Consider the following 18429-nt stretch of genomic DNA (forward strand, 5'->3'; position numbering starts at 1 on the left):
AGCAACCAACTATGCAAGAGGATAGGAGATGATTTACCCAATTGAAAGCTGAGGTTGACTAGAGGGCCATGATAGTAAAAGGGCCAGATGGGCCATTTAGCCAGGGCACCAATGTTAACCCTTCAACACCATTTCTAGCAACCCTGTCTGACATCAAGGATCGACTTGGCCCAAGACCCTGCTTAGTTCCAGAAGCAAGTAGTATGACCTAACCTGGAACCCTTACTCTGAACAATAGATTAGCTTTCACATACTGTAACTCTTACATGATTGATTTACCATACAAAACAAATAATTAGCAAGGCAGTACTTGTCCGTCAGAAGTGCTTTACAATAAAACACATTGTTATATTGCTGATGATGATGATTATTATTATTGGAGGGAAATGCAAACAGAAAAGAATGTGAGATAGAATGAAAATAATATACATTTAAATAACAGTAAAATATCAAACTAACTTTGATCAGGTTCTTCAGTCTTCCACTAGATTCCTGGCTGCCCTCCCACCCCTCCAGTCTGACTGCACAAACAGGAACACAGTCTTTTATCTAAAATCCCTAATGTGACGATAAGTCATGTACATCCTCTGTGACATTAAACATTTGAGTCATGACAATGATGTCAGTGGTCCTTGAGGAAATATAGAAAAACTACTTTACGCAAACAGACTAATTAATGGGCTGTCCCTAATTTGGGCCACCATACATAATGTCACGCCCTCCACTTCCACCTAGTCGGAGCCAGTGCCTCCCTCTCTCCTATCTATCCTTGTTTGTCTGTTTGTGTTGTGTGTGGATGTGGACAGGCACCGGTTCCCTGTCAGTCATATTCTCCACCTTCTCGTTCTGCTCACCTGGGGCCTCATGTATAAAGCTTTGTGTAGAACTGCTGTAAAACACATGTAAATGTGTTTCGTCCAGCTCCTTCCACTCCTCCCCAAACACACCCTTCTAGAATGATTTTCTGTACTGAATTGGGAATGACTAGATCAAAAGCAGACTTGATGTCTGTGACATGAGTCACTGCCATCCTGGTGGGCCCTGGCACTGCCGTTATTATGTTTGCCGACAGTGTTGACTGGCATGTATTGGGGGATAAGGACCACCGTATTTAATTTTTTGACATGAATGTCTCATTTGGAGGAGTAGCAGTTTCCTCATCTGATGGTTCATAATCAGAATCTTCATCATCAGAATTTACCTCAAGGTGGTCTTCATCTTCAGACACATTCTCCTCTATTTCACTGTCGTGATCATAATCAAGGATGTGTCCCAGATATCCCAGGGCTGTCCTCTTTTCACTTGTGTTGCTCATTTTGTCAAGCTCTGACAGTGAGTATACTGCAGTACTGCACCTGCAGAGTGTAATGTTGTACTCCCATGCAGAGACCCTCCTCTGCTGAGTGAGGGAGGAGTTTAGTTTTTCCGCGGGAAAATAACAATATGTATCACATTTGAACTTCTGACCCCTTTTAGCCTCCACTTTCACTGCCTGGTCTTTCATCCTTCTGCCCTACTTGGCGTAAGGCCTCAACATCAGAGAGGAGGAAAATGGTGGTCGAAGAGGTGCGCCGTCAGGAGGAGGCTGAAAGAAGCGCGAAGGCTGTCTCTCTTGCCAAGCAGGGACAATGGATGAGGTGGGAAGGCCTGGAGAGGAGAAAGGTCAGCTGGAGGGAGCTCTGGGAAATGGAGGCAAGCAACATCAGCTTCATTATTAGAGCTACCTATGATGTCCTCCCATCTCCAAAAAACCTTCACCATTGGTATGGAGAGGACCCAACCTGTGCCCTCTGCCCAACTCCAGCGACTCTCAAACACATCTTGACCGGTTGTAAGACCAGCCTCATACAAGGCCGCTACACCTGGAGGCACAACCATCTCTTGAGAGCAAGAGGAATACCACCAACTCCTTGCCCCTGAGAGCAACCAATTCCATCACGGCACAAACATTCATCCGAGAGGGACAGAAAAAGTCCAACCATCCTCCTACCAAACCAGAACCCGGACAGCTAGCCATGGCCCGGGATTGGAAGATGCTAGTTGATATTGGCCACCAACTAATCTTTCCACCTGAGATTGCAGCCACCACCCTTAAACCAGACTTGGTACTCTGGTCCCCTTCACTGAAGTCTGTTTACATCATAGAGCTCACAGTCCCGTAGGAGAATTCAGCTGAAGAGGCCGATGAGCGCAAGAAACTGCGCTACACAGAACTGGCAGCAGACGCTCAACAGCGAGGATGGAATGCTGGTTTTGTGGCTTCTTTCACCATTAGGCTGCTGAAAGACCTTGGCATCCATGGACAGGCTCTGCAGCAGACAATTAGATCAGTCTCTGAAGCGGCCGAAAGAAGCAGCCAGTGGATATGGATGAAGCGGAAGGACCCTTGCTGGGCTCAACGAACATCAACACGACCCGCTCACTAATCCCCCCCTACCCCACCCCCCACTTGAGAACCCAGGTCAGAACCCTCCAGGAGGAGGGTGAACAAGGTATGCGGTCAGCTCTAGGCCTGACTCAGGGAAGAGGACGCCCCTGCCTTGCATAGTCCCGTGGGCTGCGCCATTTAAACAACCAGGCAATTCTCATGATTGGGCATGGGACACATGCTCAGGCTTGGTCACCCTGTAGCTGGCCACCTTATATGAGGGTGTCTAGTGTTGAAAGGCCGAAACATCCCATGATTCAAAGGTACACTACTGATGATGTACATCCTTCCCATGTCTGAGATACAGCTCCCATGCCACTCTCAACATCAAGGCAAACCTCATGTGTGTACCATCCATTGGCACAACGGACAGTATAACATCATGTCCCGTGTTTCATGATTCTAGACCCTGTGTTTTCGTCCACTGTCTGACAATTGTCTCCTAATGCTCCAGGACCTTGTCTCGGTTTTCCAACTGTCTGTCTACCTGTCCTCCTGCCTACCCGCAATAGCCGCCTGCCCACACTAGCTATTTGCACTTCTTGCCTAGTCTTTCTGTCCAGTCTACCCAACCTGCCCTATGTGCCCTGTCTGCTTACCCTGCTCCGTTTGCCATAACTCTATTTTCCCCGTTCCCTGCTATCCCCTCATTAAATACCATATGATGTGTCCTGACTCTGTGTTCTGGCCCTGGATTCATTAGCTCTGACCGTAACAGTACGATCTGGCCATGACTATGAACCCAGCGGATACAGTTCCTCCAGCAAGCCCTCCGCTATTTGGGAGAAACCATCTGCTATCTGCTCCTCCTACTCTGACTTCACCCAGGCTATGTGTAAGGTTTTTGACTACCCTGTCCAAGGCAAGAACGTGGCCGAGCCACTCTTCTCCCTCCACCAGGACTCTCGTAGCGTGGCTGGAACCCACTTCTCCCAGAAGATTCTTGCAATTACAAATGCTTTGTGTTCACATGTTTATTTATTTTGTTTGCATTGGAACAACACAAAAAAGCAGAGAAAAAGGACCAAATCTGATATGATTCCACACAGAACAAAAATGGACTGGAAAGAATTACTCAACTTAATATTTGGTAGCACACCCTTTGGAAAAAAATAACTGAAATCAATCGATTCCTGTAGCCATGAATGACTTTCTTACATCTCTCTACTGGAATTTTGGACCACTCTTCTTTTGCCACCTACTCCAGGTCTCTCACATTTGAAGGAAGCCTTCTCCCAACTGCTGTTTTGAGATAGCGCCACAGGTGTGCTGTGGGATTTTGATCTGGACTCATTGCTGGCCACTTCAGAACTCTCCAGCACTTTGTCTTAAACCATTTCTGTGTGCGTTTTTAAGTTTGCTTTGGGTCATTGTCCTGCTGGAAGACGCATGACCTTTAATGGAGACCCAGCTTTCTGTCACTGGGCCCCACATTACCCCAACATTCTTTGGTAGTCTTCAGACATTCAAGGCATCCGGTGCCAGAAGCAGCAAAGCAACCACAAAACATCTGTGAACCTCCACCATGTTTGACTGTAGGGACCGTGTTCTTTTCTTTGAAGGCCTCATTTTGTTTTCTGTAAACAGAACAATGATGTGCTTTACCAAAAATCTTTCATCAATTTTTCTCATCTGTCCACGGCCAGGGAGGTTAGCGACAGTGCCATAGCTGTAAACGTCTTGTTGACATTGTGCACAGTGGACACACTCAGTGTGGTACACACAGACACACAACATAAAGGTTGAGTCAACTTTTCTCTATTTTAACTGCTTGCAAGTGTGATTTCTATATTGCCAGCACCTGTGACTTGCCACAGGCGAGTTGAAATCAATGGCGTTGATTTCACGACAGAGTCCGAGGGCGCGCTCTGTTGTTTATCTTTGGTCTTGGTGATCATGGTGGTTGTCAGGGACGCGAGGTGATCATGGTGGTTGCCAGGGACGTGTGGTTGGAACGTTACATCCTTAATTTGGCTTCACTCATAAGACGGCCATATTAGTACATTCAATCATTCTGGTTATACACTTTCCATATGTTTTAGTACATCTCAAAACAGCAACAGTATTATATTAACAATATACAATATACTCTGTAAAAAAATGTATTTACTGTTGCGAAGCAACCATTACCTTGCTACTTGGAAACTGACTAACTCACTAAGCCAACTAATTTGCTACTACTGTATAAGTTACCAGTGAAGATAATTAATTATAGTCAGTCTAATGTACAGTATAGAACAACATTCTACAATGTCTTTTTTTGTGTGGAATCTTTCTTTTCTTATAGTATTCTGTAACTGTCACACAGTTTTTTTCAATGTGCATAGGTAGCCAGTTATGGGAGAAATCCTGTTTATTCATTACCAGTAACAACTTTTTGTTACTCTCACAGAAATAGTAAAAATACCACCGCTCATCCGTGATCAGACTTAGCTGAGGTGCTGGAACTGAAGAGTATCAATAGAGTGCAAAACCATGCCTGAAGAAGGTCTATGACCGAAAGCTTGCGCAATAAACTAACAAATGTTATATATAATTATATATCTATTTCTGCTCTGCTTCATCCTCTGCTGCTCTGGCTGTCTAATACATACATTGTTAGATTTTTTTTTTTTTTTTTTTTACCATTTAGCAGACTTACAATTAGAGACTGCAGGGACAGTCTCCCTGAAGTAACTTGGCCTTACTCAAGGGCACACTAGTGGTGGTGTTCCCATGTGGGATTTGAACTCATGACCTTCTGATCTCCAGTCTAACTCACTACCCATTAGGCAACCACTACCCCTAGTTACAGACTTCTCACCTGGACACGTGTCACCTTCATGTTTATATTAGGATTAAACATGTGGTATTATGAACCAACAATCTATTTTCTTTGGGCATAATATTTGTATTAGGTGGATATTCTCAGAAAGGCCTTGGGCCAAGCTGGATAACACATTTGAAAGATTACATTTTTATTTACCCAAACTTCAACCTTCATCATACAGTCACTTTATGAAATATTTGGAAGATCCTCTCTCTGATCTCTTTGGTTTGCAGGCCATAGATGAGAGGATTGAGTGCAGGCGGAACCACGTGAAACATAATGGATGCTAGTTTCCTATGGTCAGACCACTCAGTAAACCGGTGCAGGAAGATAACAGTGAAGCCTGACACCAACATGATGACATACACGGCCAGGTGTGTGGCGCAGGTCTGCAGGGCTCTGGTGTTCAATGCCTTGTTCTTACTCCTCAAACACACCATAGTGATTTTCAGATAGGTCAGCGTCACAGACCCCAGGGAGACGCCCATGAGGATCACAGTGATAAACAAGCCATAGATATTGTTGATAACCAGGCTCTCACAGGAGAGCTTCCAAAGTGAGGGGTTGTCACAGAAAGGGTTGAGGATCCTATCCCTGCAGCGTGACAGACGGACGCTGAGGACTATAAGGATGAAAATTAAGGTGAAGGCCAACGCCCAGGCAGCCACACTTAGTGTGACCACCATTCTGTTGTTCATGATTGTAGCGTACCGCAGGGGGTTGCAGATGGCCACGTACCTGTCAAAGGCCATGACCGCAAGTATTGTGTGAGAGCAGCTGCCAAGGAAGTGGGCAAAGAAGGCTTGGCTGGCACACATGCCGTAGCTGATATAGCGGTCTGCGCTGTCTGTAAAAATATCTTTGAGAACGCCAGGCACAACAGCAGTAGATGATAAAGTGTCACTGATAGGCAGGTTACAGAGGAGGAGGTACATGGGCTGGTGCAGGCTCCTCTCCATGCAGATCAGCACCACGAGGCCGATGTTAGACACCATGGTGAAGATGTAGATGAAAAGGAGGAGGATGAAGGCAGGGTAGGAGGACTGGTGGGTAACCTTTATCCCCTCCAGATGTAAAATGTGCATGTTGAATGTGTGGTTCTCCATCTGATGGGGATCTCAGAGCCTAAAGGAGAGGGGAGAAGAGAAGAAGTACAAATGTACTTTATAATTAACTGAGATCAATCATGTTTTATTTGACAGCTTGAGCTAAAGTAGAGCCAAACAAGTAAAGGTGAGGTAATGGTATCATTGTTAAAGCCACAATGTGGGATTTGTTTTTCAGCAAAACTGACTCCTGGCCGTTACTAGGCAGACAGAACAGGGAGACAGAACAGCAGAGGTTAGGTGACAGTGGTATGTCAGTACAGCCGGTAGGCCCTATACGGCGCTCACCCTCCTCCTGGCTGCCTCCCGGTCGCCTGCTCTCTCTCCAGCCAGAAGCGCTCACTCCGTGGCTCGTCCTTTTCTTGAGGGGAAAAAGGGGTATGATACCAAAGTAGGTTCGTTCTTGTCTCGGAGGGGAAAAAGGGGTATAATCCAAACTATCGCTTAGTCCTCCTGTCTGTAGGGCGAAGCGGGGGGAGAGGAGCCCAGGTACCTCTCGTCTGCGCTGAGCTGCGTTCTCTCCTCTGTAGGGCTCCGGTCATCACTGATGAGACAGGGTACAACAGGTTAACGTAAGAAGGAAGATTATACATTTGTCAAGAGAAAATAACAAAGGCAGAACATCCTTTTGCATGACTGCAAATAATATAAAATTATTTTGCAAATACTTAATTACTGAATAACTTCTGTAACTTAACTCTATATCGAAATTCATGGTTGACTGAGAACTTACTCTATTTGCAGCAACCAACTATGCAAGAGGATAGGAGATGAATTACCCAATTGAAAGCTGAGGTTGACTAGAGGGCCAAGATAGTAAGAGGGCCAGATGGGACATTTAGCCCGGGCACCAATATTAACATACCTGATGTTAAGACGGCACTGTTTTTGCAGTCATATTTTCTTTTATCATTTACTGTATATCAGTGGGATCAGGGCTTCCACTGACCCTTCAACACCATTTCTAGCAACCTGGTCTGACATCAAGGATCGACTTGGCCCAAGACCCTGCTTAGTTCCAGAAGCAAGTAGTATGACCTAACCTGGAACCCTTACTCTGAACAATAGATTAGCTTTCACATACTGTAACTCTTACATGATTAATTTACCATACAAAACAAATAATTAGCAAGGCAGTACTTGTTATATTGCTGATGATGATGATGATGATTATTATTATTGGAGGGAAATGCAAACAGAAAAGAATGCGAGATAAAATGAAAATAATACATTGAAATAACAGTAAAATATCAGACTAACTTTGATCAGGTTCTTAAGTCTTCCACTAGATTCCTGGCTGCCCTCCCACCCCTCCAGTCTGACTGCACAAACAGGAACACAGTCTTTTATCTAAAATCCCTAATGTGACGACAGGTCATGTACATCCTCTGCGACATGAAACATTTGAGTCATGACAATGATGTCAGTGGTCCTTGAGGAAATATAGATTTGGGAAAAACTACTTTACGCAAACAGACTAATTAGTAGACTGTCCCTAATTTGGGCCACCAAACATAATGTTGCCAGTGGCGTACCGCAAAATCCCGAGGCCCCCCCGCAAGGTGGCGGCGGGGGCCCTTTCGCAACGGAGTAAAAAAAAAAAAAAAAAAAAACGTGCGTTTTTTAGAGGCCGATGCGTTATTGACGTTGCGAAATTTCGCAATATGCACTCTACATTCTAAATGCTTGACTTAGCAAAAGGTACAAACAAGTGAGAGCAATACATACCCAGCCATCACCTTGTCTTGAGATGTCTTAAGATGTCTTAATTAACCAAAATAAGACATTTTGTCTGTCAAGATGTCTTAAGTCGTCTTAAGACCTAACCTGAAGACATGCACTCATTCACTCACTTAAGACATGGAGCATAAGAGCCATATTTTCTGTGTCTTGAAGACACAGAACATCTTGAGATGTCTTAAGACACTGAATATCAATGTCTTAAGACAGTCAGGCGATCTTGTTCCAATTGGAATAATTCAAGTATAATAATGAATTATCCTATTATATATTTTACATTATGAATTAGTTAATAATAATTCAATTGGTGTGTCCCGGGACATAAAAAAACTAGCAGGAAGTGTAATCCAGCTCAGGCCCGGGGCCATTGATACTGTGGAGAGTTTATTAGGAAATGCAATCAAAATGGACAAACAGGCAATTCAGTATTTGAAAGATACTGGGTTGATAGACACGATTTAACCCCCCCCCCCCCCCCTTTAATTTTTAAGTTTTCACTGTCAAATATACCGTCCAAACACAGTCCGGTAGGTGGCGGTAATGCGCCTCAAGTTGGTCGCAAACCGCCATTCAAACTGAGAAGAAGAAGAAGATGATTGGACATTAGTGTCAGTCACGCGGGCGCTCTCGAAGATAACGGCCGCTACCAAACTACTCCTGTCTTCTCAACTATCAGCTGCATCTCATTACATCAGGTAACTAAATTAATTAATTGTAATTGAATCAAAAACGTTTCTGTGTTCCAACCAGACGTCGTGTAGGTGAGTAGTTCGTCGTGTTTCCTCTGCTAGCGTCGTCTAAACCTCGGAGGTTGTGTCTTTCTTAGTACCGTACATGTTTTCTCCCTGGCTAACAAGGCTACATGTTGTAGGGTGTTCACACATATCATTTTGCTTTCACTTTAGATTAAAATAAATATGTCCATCTCACAGAGAATTTCATGAGAAAAACAATGGTCCAAACCCCATGGTTCTATCATGTACGGTTCAAAGGTTATCAAGGTTGACCTCTTTACATTCAGGTAAATGTTTTAATGTAAGCTCTGTCTATACATGCATGTTACCTATGCCTAATGAAGCTCAGAGCAAGGTATATGTTTTTGCCATGTTGCTGGAAATGGTTGCAACTAAGAAAAACATACTAATGGACTGAAAATCTCCTGCTCTGCCTTGTGTTAAAAATGATTCAAATAGAAAGCTTATAATGATAAAACCACATACCCAGCCATCACCTTGTCTTGAGATGTCTTAAGATGTCTTAATTAACCAAAATAAGACATTTTGTCTGTCAAGATGTCTTAAGTCGTCTTAAGACCTAACCTGAAGACATGCACTCATTCACTCACTTAAGACATGGAGCACAAGAGCCATATTTTCTGTGTCTTGAAGACACAGAACATCTTGAGATGTCTTAAGACACTGATTATCAATGTCTTAAGACAGTCAGGCGATCTTGTTCCAATTGGAATAATTCAAGTATAATAATGAATTATCCTATTATATATTTTACATTATGAATTAGTTAATAATAATTCAATTGGTGTGTCCCAGGACAAAAAAAAACTAGCAGGAAGTGTAATCCAGCTCAGGCCCGGGGCCATTGATACTGTGGAGAGTTTATTAGGAAATGCAATCAAAATGGACAAACAGGCCATTCAGTATTTGAAAGATACTGGGTTGATAGACACGATTTAACCCCCCCCCCCCCCTTCTTTAATTTTTAAGTTTTCACTGTCAAATATACCGTCCAAACACAGTCCGGTAGGTGGCGGTAATGCGCCTCAAGTTGGTCGCAAACCGCCATTCAAACTGAGAAGAAGAAGAAGATGATTGGACATTAGTGTCAGTCACGCGGGCGCTCTCGAAGATAACGGCCGCTACCAAACTACTCCTGTCTTCTCAACTATCAGCTGCAACTCATTACATCAGGTAACTAAATTAATTAATTGTAATTGAATCAAAAACGTTTCTGTGTTCCAACCAGACGTCGTGTAGGTGAGTAGTTCGTCGTGTTTCCTCTGCTAGCGTCGTCTAAACCTCGGAGGTTGTGTCTTTCTTAGTACATGTTTTCTCCCTGGCTAACAAGGCTACATGTTGTAGGGTGTTCACACATATCATTTTGCTTTCACTTTAGATTAAAATAAATATGTCCATCTCACAGAGAATTTCATGAGAAAAACAATGGTCCAAACCCCATGGTTCTATCATGTACGGTTCAAAGGTTATCAAGGTTGACCTCTTTACATTCAGGTAAATGTTTTAATGTAAGCTCGGTCTATACATGCATGTTACCTATGCCTAATGAAGCTCAGAGCAAGGTATATGTTTTTGCCATGTTGCTGGAAATGGTTGCAACTAAGAAAAACATACTAATGGACTGAAAATCTCCTGCTCTGCCTTGTGTTAAAAATGATTCAAATAGAAAGCATATAATGATAAAACCACTAGAATAGAATGGTAGAATAGAAAAAGAAACAGCTATAACCATGCTGAATGATGTACCTGTATGATGCACTGACAGTCTGTGACTGTGAACCTGGCCGGACCCTGCCCTTCTGCCTGAGTTTGAGTATGATGCTGCCCAAATAAATGTTATTGTTTAGTGCTGTACGCTTTCGTGGTATTATATTGTGTGAATTATCATCTGTAGGCCTATGTTGTTTTTCTTTCACTCGACTAACCGCCGAGATAATACTTGAGACATGTACTTCCGTAAACATATTTTTTTATTTGATTTTTTTACAATATCGGACCGACAGTCCCACATATAGCGGCTATAATGTCCGAATAGAGAATCTACCACCACCTAAAGAATGCTTATTGTACTTGTATCCATGTTGAGAGTGAATGACACAGGGACAGACAATCAGGCAGCAAGGTGCACCGAAGCCGGGTCAGCCTGCACCATGCCAGTTGCAGTAACACTGGCCTCCACAGTGGTGCTGCTAGCAACAGGTGCATCAACGACGTTTGTCCCTGACCCAGTGCTAATCGCATCCCTACCCGCGTCTCAGAAGCTGCATTGGGTAAAAGAAAATATGACATTTTTCGAAGTTTCGCAGAATTTTGTTCCTTTTTATAGGAAAGTTCCTGTTTTTGCGCAACGCTGAGGTATTTTCGCTTGCTCATTTTCCTTGTGTCTCGCTGCCTACGTGTGACGTCAAAGTCATGTTGCTATTGGATACGGCTAACTATGTATATATTTTTAAATATAGGCCTATATATTAAAATTAAGGTTGACACAATGAAGGGCCACTTATTTTCTTTGTTTTATATTTTCTAAAATAAAAAAATTAAAATATTTAAAAAGTTTGGATACAATGTTAGGGGGCCCCCTAGTGGCTGGGCCCCCCGCTTGCGGGCCCATCCGCTACGCCACTGAATGTTGCGCCCTCCACTTCCATCTAGTCGGAGCCAGTGCAGTGACAACATGTCCCTCCTGTGCTGTGTAGACACAGACACACACACACACACACACACTATTCATGCTGTTTAATGATAATAATAATAATAATACATTAGACTTATATAGTGCTTTTCTAGACACTCAAAAACGCTTTACAAACTGAAAAGATTGAGTAGTAATAATAAAAAGAAACAAAAAAGAAATAAGAGAAAGTATAAGGGCCTAATTAAGGTAGTGCTGGGGACATCTTGGATGCAGACGTAATGTAATCTGAGAGAAGATTGATCGGGAGTTGACAATACCCATGTGGCCAGAGATTCTTTTGCGCAACAATGAGAAAACGCTTGTGTGGCCAGAGATCGAAATTGCGCTTCGTCGTCGTGTAGCCTACGCCTAAAGCCCAATGCACACGGCGTGCGATTTTGTCGCACGACAACATTCTATTCTCAATTCTTTGAATTATTTCAATTGGTGTGAATGGAGAATCGAATGTTGTCGTGTGATAATATCGTATCGCACGCCGTGTGCATTGTCTCATTCAAAACAATGGAATCGAATTCGGCGGTGCGACAAAATCGGGGTCGTGTGCATTGGCCTTAAGTACTTATAATTTGTGGATTGGATTCACTATTCTCGTTTGTCATAGGCTACTGGTAAGGGAGACTTTAGTAAATACCTTCGTTTTGGGATGTGTAGTTATCAGGGTTCCCACACCTTCTGAAACATCAAATTCAAGCACTAGATGAGAATTTATATAATAGGAACTATCCACTCACAGACAACAATTAAAAAGAGAGGCTTGAATGTGTGAACACTAGATTGTCTCTTGCCTTCTCTACCACAGCACAGCAAAACAATATAGGCCTATTGTGTGAAATATGGGTAATACAGAGACTTATTTACTAGTTGACAAGCTAAGTAAAACTTTTTAAAATGTATATATATATTATTATTTTTTAGAGAGAGGGGGGGGGGGGGGAATTCAAGCACTTTCAATGACCCATGTCTATTTTCAAAAACTTTTAAGACCTTGATTTTCTTTTCTCAAATTCACAAACTTTCAAGGACTCATGGGAACCCTAAATTATGTGTTAGGAGTTTTATTTTTATTTATTTTTATTTATTTTTATTTGAGTATATTTAACTGTAATTGTGCCTCAGCAATACAAAAGTAAAAAGCTGTTTAATGTTGTCGACCGTGTTGTTATATAGCCTATATATATATATATATATATCCTTTTTCTTTTTTTAAGTATCAAAAGTATCGATTCCGGTACTGTTTTGAAAAATATCGTTTTGGCACCGGTATCGGATAAAACCCAAACGATACCCAACCCTAGTGATCATAGTGGTTGTCAGGGACGCGAGGTGATCATGATGGTTGCCAGGGACGTGTGTTTGGAACGTTACACCCTTAATTTGACTTCACTCATAAGATGGCCATAATTAGTCCATTCAATCATCCTGGGTATACACTTTCCATGTTTTAGTTAGTAAATCTCAAAACAGCAACAGTATTATATTAACTATATGATATACAATATACTCTGTAAAAAATTGTATTTACTGTTGCGGAACAACCATTACCCTGCTACTTGGAAACTGACTAACTCACTAAGCCAACTAATTTGCTACTACTGTATAAGTTACCAGTGAAGAGAATTCAGTTTAATGTATAGAACAACATTCTACAATGTATTTTTTTGTGGAATCTTGTCACACTGTTACACTGTCAACATTTTTCAATGTGCATAGCTAGTCTGACATGTGGGAGAAATCCTGTTTATTCATTACCAGTAACAATTTTTTGTTACTCTCACAGAAATAGTAAAAATACCACCGCTCATCCGTGATCAGACCTACTTTGAGGTTCTGGAACTGAAGAGTATCAATAGAGTGCAAAAAAACATGCCTGAAGAAGGTCTATGACCGAAAGCTCACGCAATAAACTAACATTACATTTAAAAAATAAAAATAAAAAATCTGCTGTGCTTCATCTACTGCTGCTCTGGCTGTCTAATACATACAGTACATTGTTAGATTAAAATGTTTACCATTTAGAAGACTTACAATTAGAGACTACAGGGACAGTCTCTGATCTCCAGTCTAACTCACTACCCATTAGGCAACCACTACCCCTAGTTACAGACTTCTCACCTGGACACGAGTCACCTTCATGTTTATACTAGGATTAATGGCATTATGGCATTAGTGGCATTATGATCCAACAATCTATTTTCTTTGGGCATAATATTTCTATTAGGCAGATATTCTCAGAAAGGCCCTGGGCCAACACATTTGAAAGATTACATTTTTATTTACCCAAACTTCAACCATCATCATACCGTAATTTTATTGTTATGAAATATTTGGAAGATCCTCTCTCTGATCTCTTTGGTTTGCAGACCATAGATGAGAGGATTGAGTGCAGGCGGAACCACATGAAACATAATGGATGCTAGTTTCCTATGGTCAGACCACTCAGGAAACCGGTGCAGGAAGATAATAGTGAAGCCTGACACCAGCATGATGACATACACGGCCAGGTGTGTGCCACAGGTCTGCAGGGCTCTGGTGTTCAATGCCTTGTTCTTACTCCTCAAACAAACCATAGTGATTTTCAGATAGGTCAGTGTCACAGACCCCATGGAGGAGCACAGGAGGAGCGCGGTGTAGGACAAGCCATAGATGTTGTTGATAATCAGATTGTCGCAGGAGAGCTTGAAAAGTGAGGCATTGTCACAGAAAGGGTTGAGGATCCTATCCCTGCAGCGTGACAGACGGACGCTGAGCAGTATAAGGATGAGAATAAAGAAGAAGGCCACCCCCCAGGCAGCCACACTTAGTGTGACCACCATTCTGTTGTTCATGATTGTAGCGTACCGCAGGGGGTTGCAGATGGCCACGTACCTGTCAAAGGCCATGATCATAAGTATTGTGTGAGAGCAGCTGGCAAGGAGGTGGGCAAAGAAGGCTTGGATAGCACACATGCTGTAGCTGATATAGCGGTCTGTGCTGTCTATAAAAATGTCACTGAGAATGTGAGGCACAACAGCAGTAGATGATATAGTGTCACTGATAGGCAGGTTACATAGGAGGAGGTACATGGGCTGGTGCAGGTTCCTCTCCATGGAGATCAGCACTATGAGGGAGATGTTAGACACCATGGTGAAGATGTAGATGAAAAGGAGGATGATGAAGGCAGGGTAGGAGGATTGGTGGGTGACCTTTAACCCCTCCACGTATAAAATGTGCATGTTGTGTGTGTGGTTCTCCATCTGATGGGGATCTCAGAGCCTAAAGGAGAGGTGAGAAGAGAAAACGTACAAATGTGCATTACTTCCACAAGTAACATACTGATTTGAGGGACCTTATATCTAACTGAGATCAATCATGTTTCATTTGACAGCTTGAACTAAAGTAGAGCCAAACAAGTAAAGGTGAGATAATGGTATCATTGTTAAAGCCACAATCAGGGATTTGTTTTTCAGCAGAACTGAAATGCCAGTTGTTTTGGTATAGAGCTGAGGAATGGGCCTGGGGGGGTGCATATACACACTCTAGATGTAAGGACTGACACTCCATGACATCCACACAATATGTTTAAACAAATGTTGATGTCTAATTAATGACCCTTGAACATATTCACAGATCTCAGACTGTGTATCTAAACAACACATCTGTCAAGACAAAATAAGGTAATAACAGGTAAAACATCATTTTGCATGATTGCAAATACTATGAAATTATTAAGTAAATACTTAATTACTAAATAACCTTTGAATGATAATGTTATATCAGTGGGATTACGTCTGACATTAAGGATTGACTTGGCCCAAGGCCATGTTTAACTTCAGAGGCAAGCAGTATGACTAAGCCTGTTACCCGAGAAATGACTCTGAACAATAGATTTTTACAGGCTGTAATTACTACATTAATGTTTTGCTTTCACAGGCTGGAATTACTTCATTACTGACTCATCATACAAAACAAATAATTAGCAATACTTAGACAGTACTTAAATAAATAAAAATGATGATGATTATTATTATTATTATTATTATTATTATTGGAAGGAAATGCAAACAAAAACAACAACAAAGAATTCTACATAAATGAAAATAATATTAATTGAAATAACAGTAAAATATCAAACTAACTTTGATCAGGTTCTTCAGTCTTCCACTAGATTCCTGGCTGCTCTCCCACCCCTCCAGTCTGACTGCACAAACAGGAACACGTTCTTTTATCTAAAACCCCTAATGTGACGACAAGTCATGTACATCCTCTGTAACATGAAACATTTGAGTCATGACAATGATGTCAGTGGTCCTTGAGGAAATAACAATTTCCTCAACACACATAATAACACACATAATAAATTCCTCAAGGACCACTGACATCCTTGTCATGACTCAAATGTTTAATGTTATAGATGTATAGATGTTAAAGATGATCGTAGATATTATAGATTTGGGAAAAACTACTTTACGCAAACAGGCAAACACACAAACTAGCGGGCTGTCACAAATTTGGGCCACCATACATAATGTCACGCCCTTCACTTCCACCTCGTCGGTGCCAGTCGCTCCCTCTCCTATCTGTCCTTGTTTGTCTGTACTATCCGCCTGCCCTTCCTGCCTAGTTTAACTGTCCAGTCTATGCAACCTGCCCTGCCTGTCTACTTGCCTGCTTACCCTGCCCTGTTTGCCATATCACCTTGCTTTTCCCCATTCCTTGCTATCCCCTCATTAAATACCCAATTATGTTATATACATGTTGTGGCAACCCTGCCTGTCGGCCGTAGGATAAGGGCCTTCAGCACCGCGGACAGCGCAGCACATCCTGTACAGGGCACACCGTCTCCTCACACAGCTGCCCTGCATCGAGCAATCAGCACAGGGTGAGCTCGGGGCTAATCAGTGTAATACGCCCGTTGCTGGCTAAAAGCCTAACACTTACATCTGTGTTGTTCACTAGGTTGGGTGTGTGCAAATTCCCCTGGTCGAGGCCAGTGGTTGCCACAGTGTCCTGACTGTGTTCTGCATTCATTGTCCGGTGTCCAGGGGGGTATTCCATCAACGTCGCTAAAGGAAAATCTAGGCTTATTTTGACAAGTCTCGCGAGATCTATCAAGGTATGCCTGGATCTTTTTAAGAGTCTCGCGAGACTTAACGAAATAAGCCTAGATTTCCCTTTAGCGACGTTGATGGAACACCCCCCTGGATTCATTAGCTCTGACCATAACAACAAAGCCTTCAAGAGATCCAGTAAAGTTGTATTCCTAACATTCCTAGGCATGCTATGTTCTGAAGGGCAAACTGTTTCCAGGCAACAGCAGCTCAATTGTTGACCAGAGCAAAAAACTGTGTTTTGGCATTAAGCCTTAACACCCTATTGAACCAAACAGGGGTATTTCACGTTGATAACTAAATCAGCGATTAATTGAAAAAGCCTGGGGGGTATTCCATCAACGCTATTCCATCGCTAAAGGATGGGATAGGCTTATTTTGATAAATCCTGTAAGATCTATAGAAAAATATCCAGCCTTATAGACTGTGGCTCAGGAGGTAGAGCTGGCGTCTAATGATCGGAAGGTCGGTATATCAGTGGTTCGAACCCCGGCAGGCCACATGTTGAGGTGTCCTTGGGCAAAACACTGAACCCCAAATTGATCCCAAATCCCAATGAGCAGGCAGGCCTTGCATGGTAGCTTGCTGCCATTGGTGTGTGAATGTGTGTGTGTAAATGGGTGAATGACAGGCCATTGTAAAGCACTTTGGAATAAGGCGCTATACAGTGGGGGAAAGAAGTATTGAACACATCAACAGTATTGACCCCATCAACAATAACACTTAATTACACCACCTGGGGCCTATTCCATGTACCGTGATTAAATCTGATCCAGGTTTAAATCAGATCCGGGCGTTAGTTTCAGCTTGCGTTCCGTTCCATCAATGTGGCTCAAATAATTTGCTGCTTGGTTGCTATGCAACTAATCCTTCAGAACAACCCTGGTAGCGAGCAGGTTTACAGGCTGGTTTAGGTCATACGTGCGTCAGAAATGTCTCACAGGCGGAAACTACATCCCACGACAGTTCCGTCAAGTGTCTTTTAGGAAATATTAGTTCCCACTTTTTACGAGATAGATAGATAGATAGATAGTTTGACTGTGTGATAGATAGATAATTAGATATTTTGAAAGTGTATAGAGATAGATAGATAAATAGTTTGATTGTGTGATAGATAACTTGATATTTTGAAAGTGTGATAGATAGATAGATAAATAAAAAAGTTTAAAAAATAAATAAATAGGTATGTCTATTAACTTGCATTGACGTCATCACAGTGGTGTGTTTGGCGCAGGGGTTAAGGCAGCCAGCTAGCAGTATCATTTACTGCTCAGAAAGGCTTCAAACACCATTGTAATCGTGTCAGTTCTTGTAAATTAGCCTACACCATCATTTTATAGCCTACATACTTCTTTAGATTAGATTTTAGATTAGATTCAGACAACGAAATGCAGTAAAAAGTGTGTCAGAAGAGGGATTTGAACCACCGTCTTAAAATGACAAATGAATACTATGGCAGCGGTAAATACCACTATGCCATCGTGACAATATGACGGTTTGTAGCCTGCTGCTGATATCACCACAGTAGTAAATATTCATTTATTAAAATATGAACATATAACAATATCTGGGGCTAGTATGACCTACCCATTTAATCGGCCAAACCATTTCCCTCGCCTTGTTAATTGCGGCAGTATTGCACTATTTTACATCTTATTTTTCGTCTTCAGAAAGATCAATAAGTAGGACTGCTGCGCAATAAGTAGGACCGCTGCGGAGTGTAGTATCTGCATTTCGACAGTTCGACTCTTCTGGGCTCTTTATGTCTGCGTGCACTCGCCCATATCGAGGATTTCTAAACCGGCGTTC

General features: G+C 42.2%; 2 protein-coding genes across 2 annotated transcripts; both read right to left on the reverse strand.

Moving 5' to 3' along the window:
- Window positions 1–5410: 5410 nt before the first annotated feature.
- LOC308174952 (olfactory receptor 52Z1P-like) lies at window positions 5411–6343 on the reverse strand (the record flags this gene model as incomplete). The annotated part of the gene is made up of 1 exon (XM_080550063.1): window positions 5411–6343. One exon carries the CDS (start codon window positions 6341–6343, stop codon window positions 5411–5413), a length of 933 nt encoding a protein of 310 aa, XP_080406189.1.
- A 7484-nt stretch (window positions 6344–13827) lies between these two features.
- On the reverse strand, window positions 13828–14766 carry LOC308174953 (olfactory receptor 52N2-like; the record flags this gene model as incomplete). Its single annotated transcript, XM_080550064.1, has 1 exon — window positions 13828–14766. The coding sequence occupies one exon, from the start codon at window positions 14764–14766 to the stop codon at window positions 13828–13830; it is 939 nt and encodes a 312-aa protein (XP_080406190.1).
- Between the last annotated feature and the right edge of the window lie 3663 nt (window positions 14767–18429).

The sequence above is a fragment of the Nansenia antarctica genome (genome assembly GCF_963989245.1).
Source record: "Nansenia antarctica genome assembly, chromosome: 20".
In the NCBI taxonomy this organism is placed as follows: Eukaryota; Metazoa; Chordata; class Actinopteri; order Argentiniformes; family Microstomatidae; genus Nansenia; species Nansenia antarctica.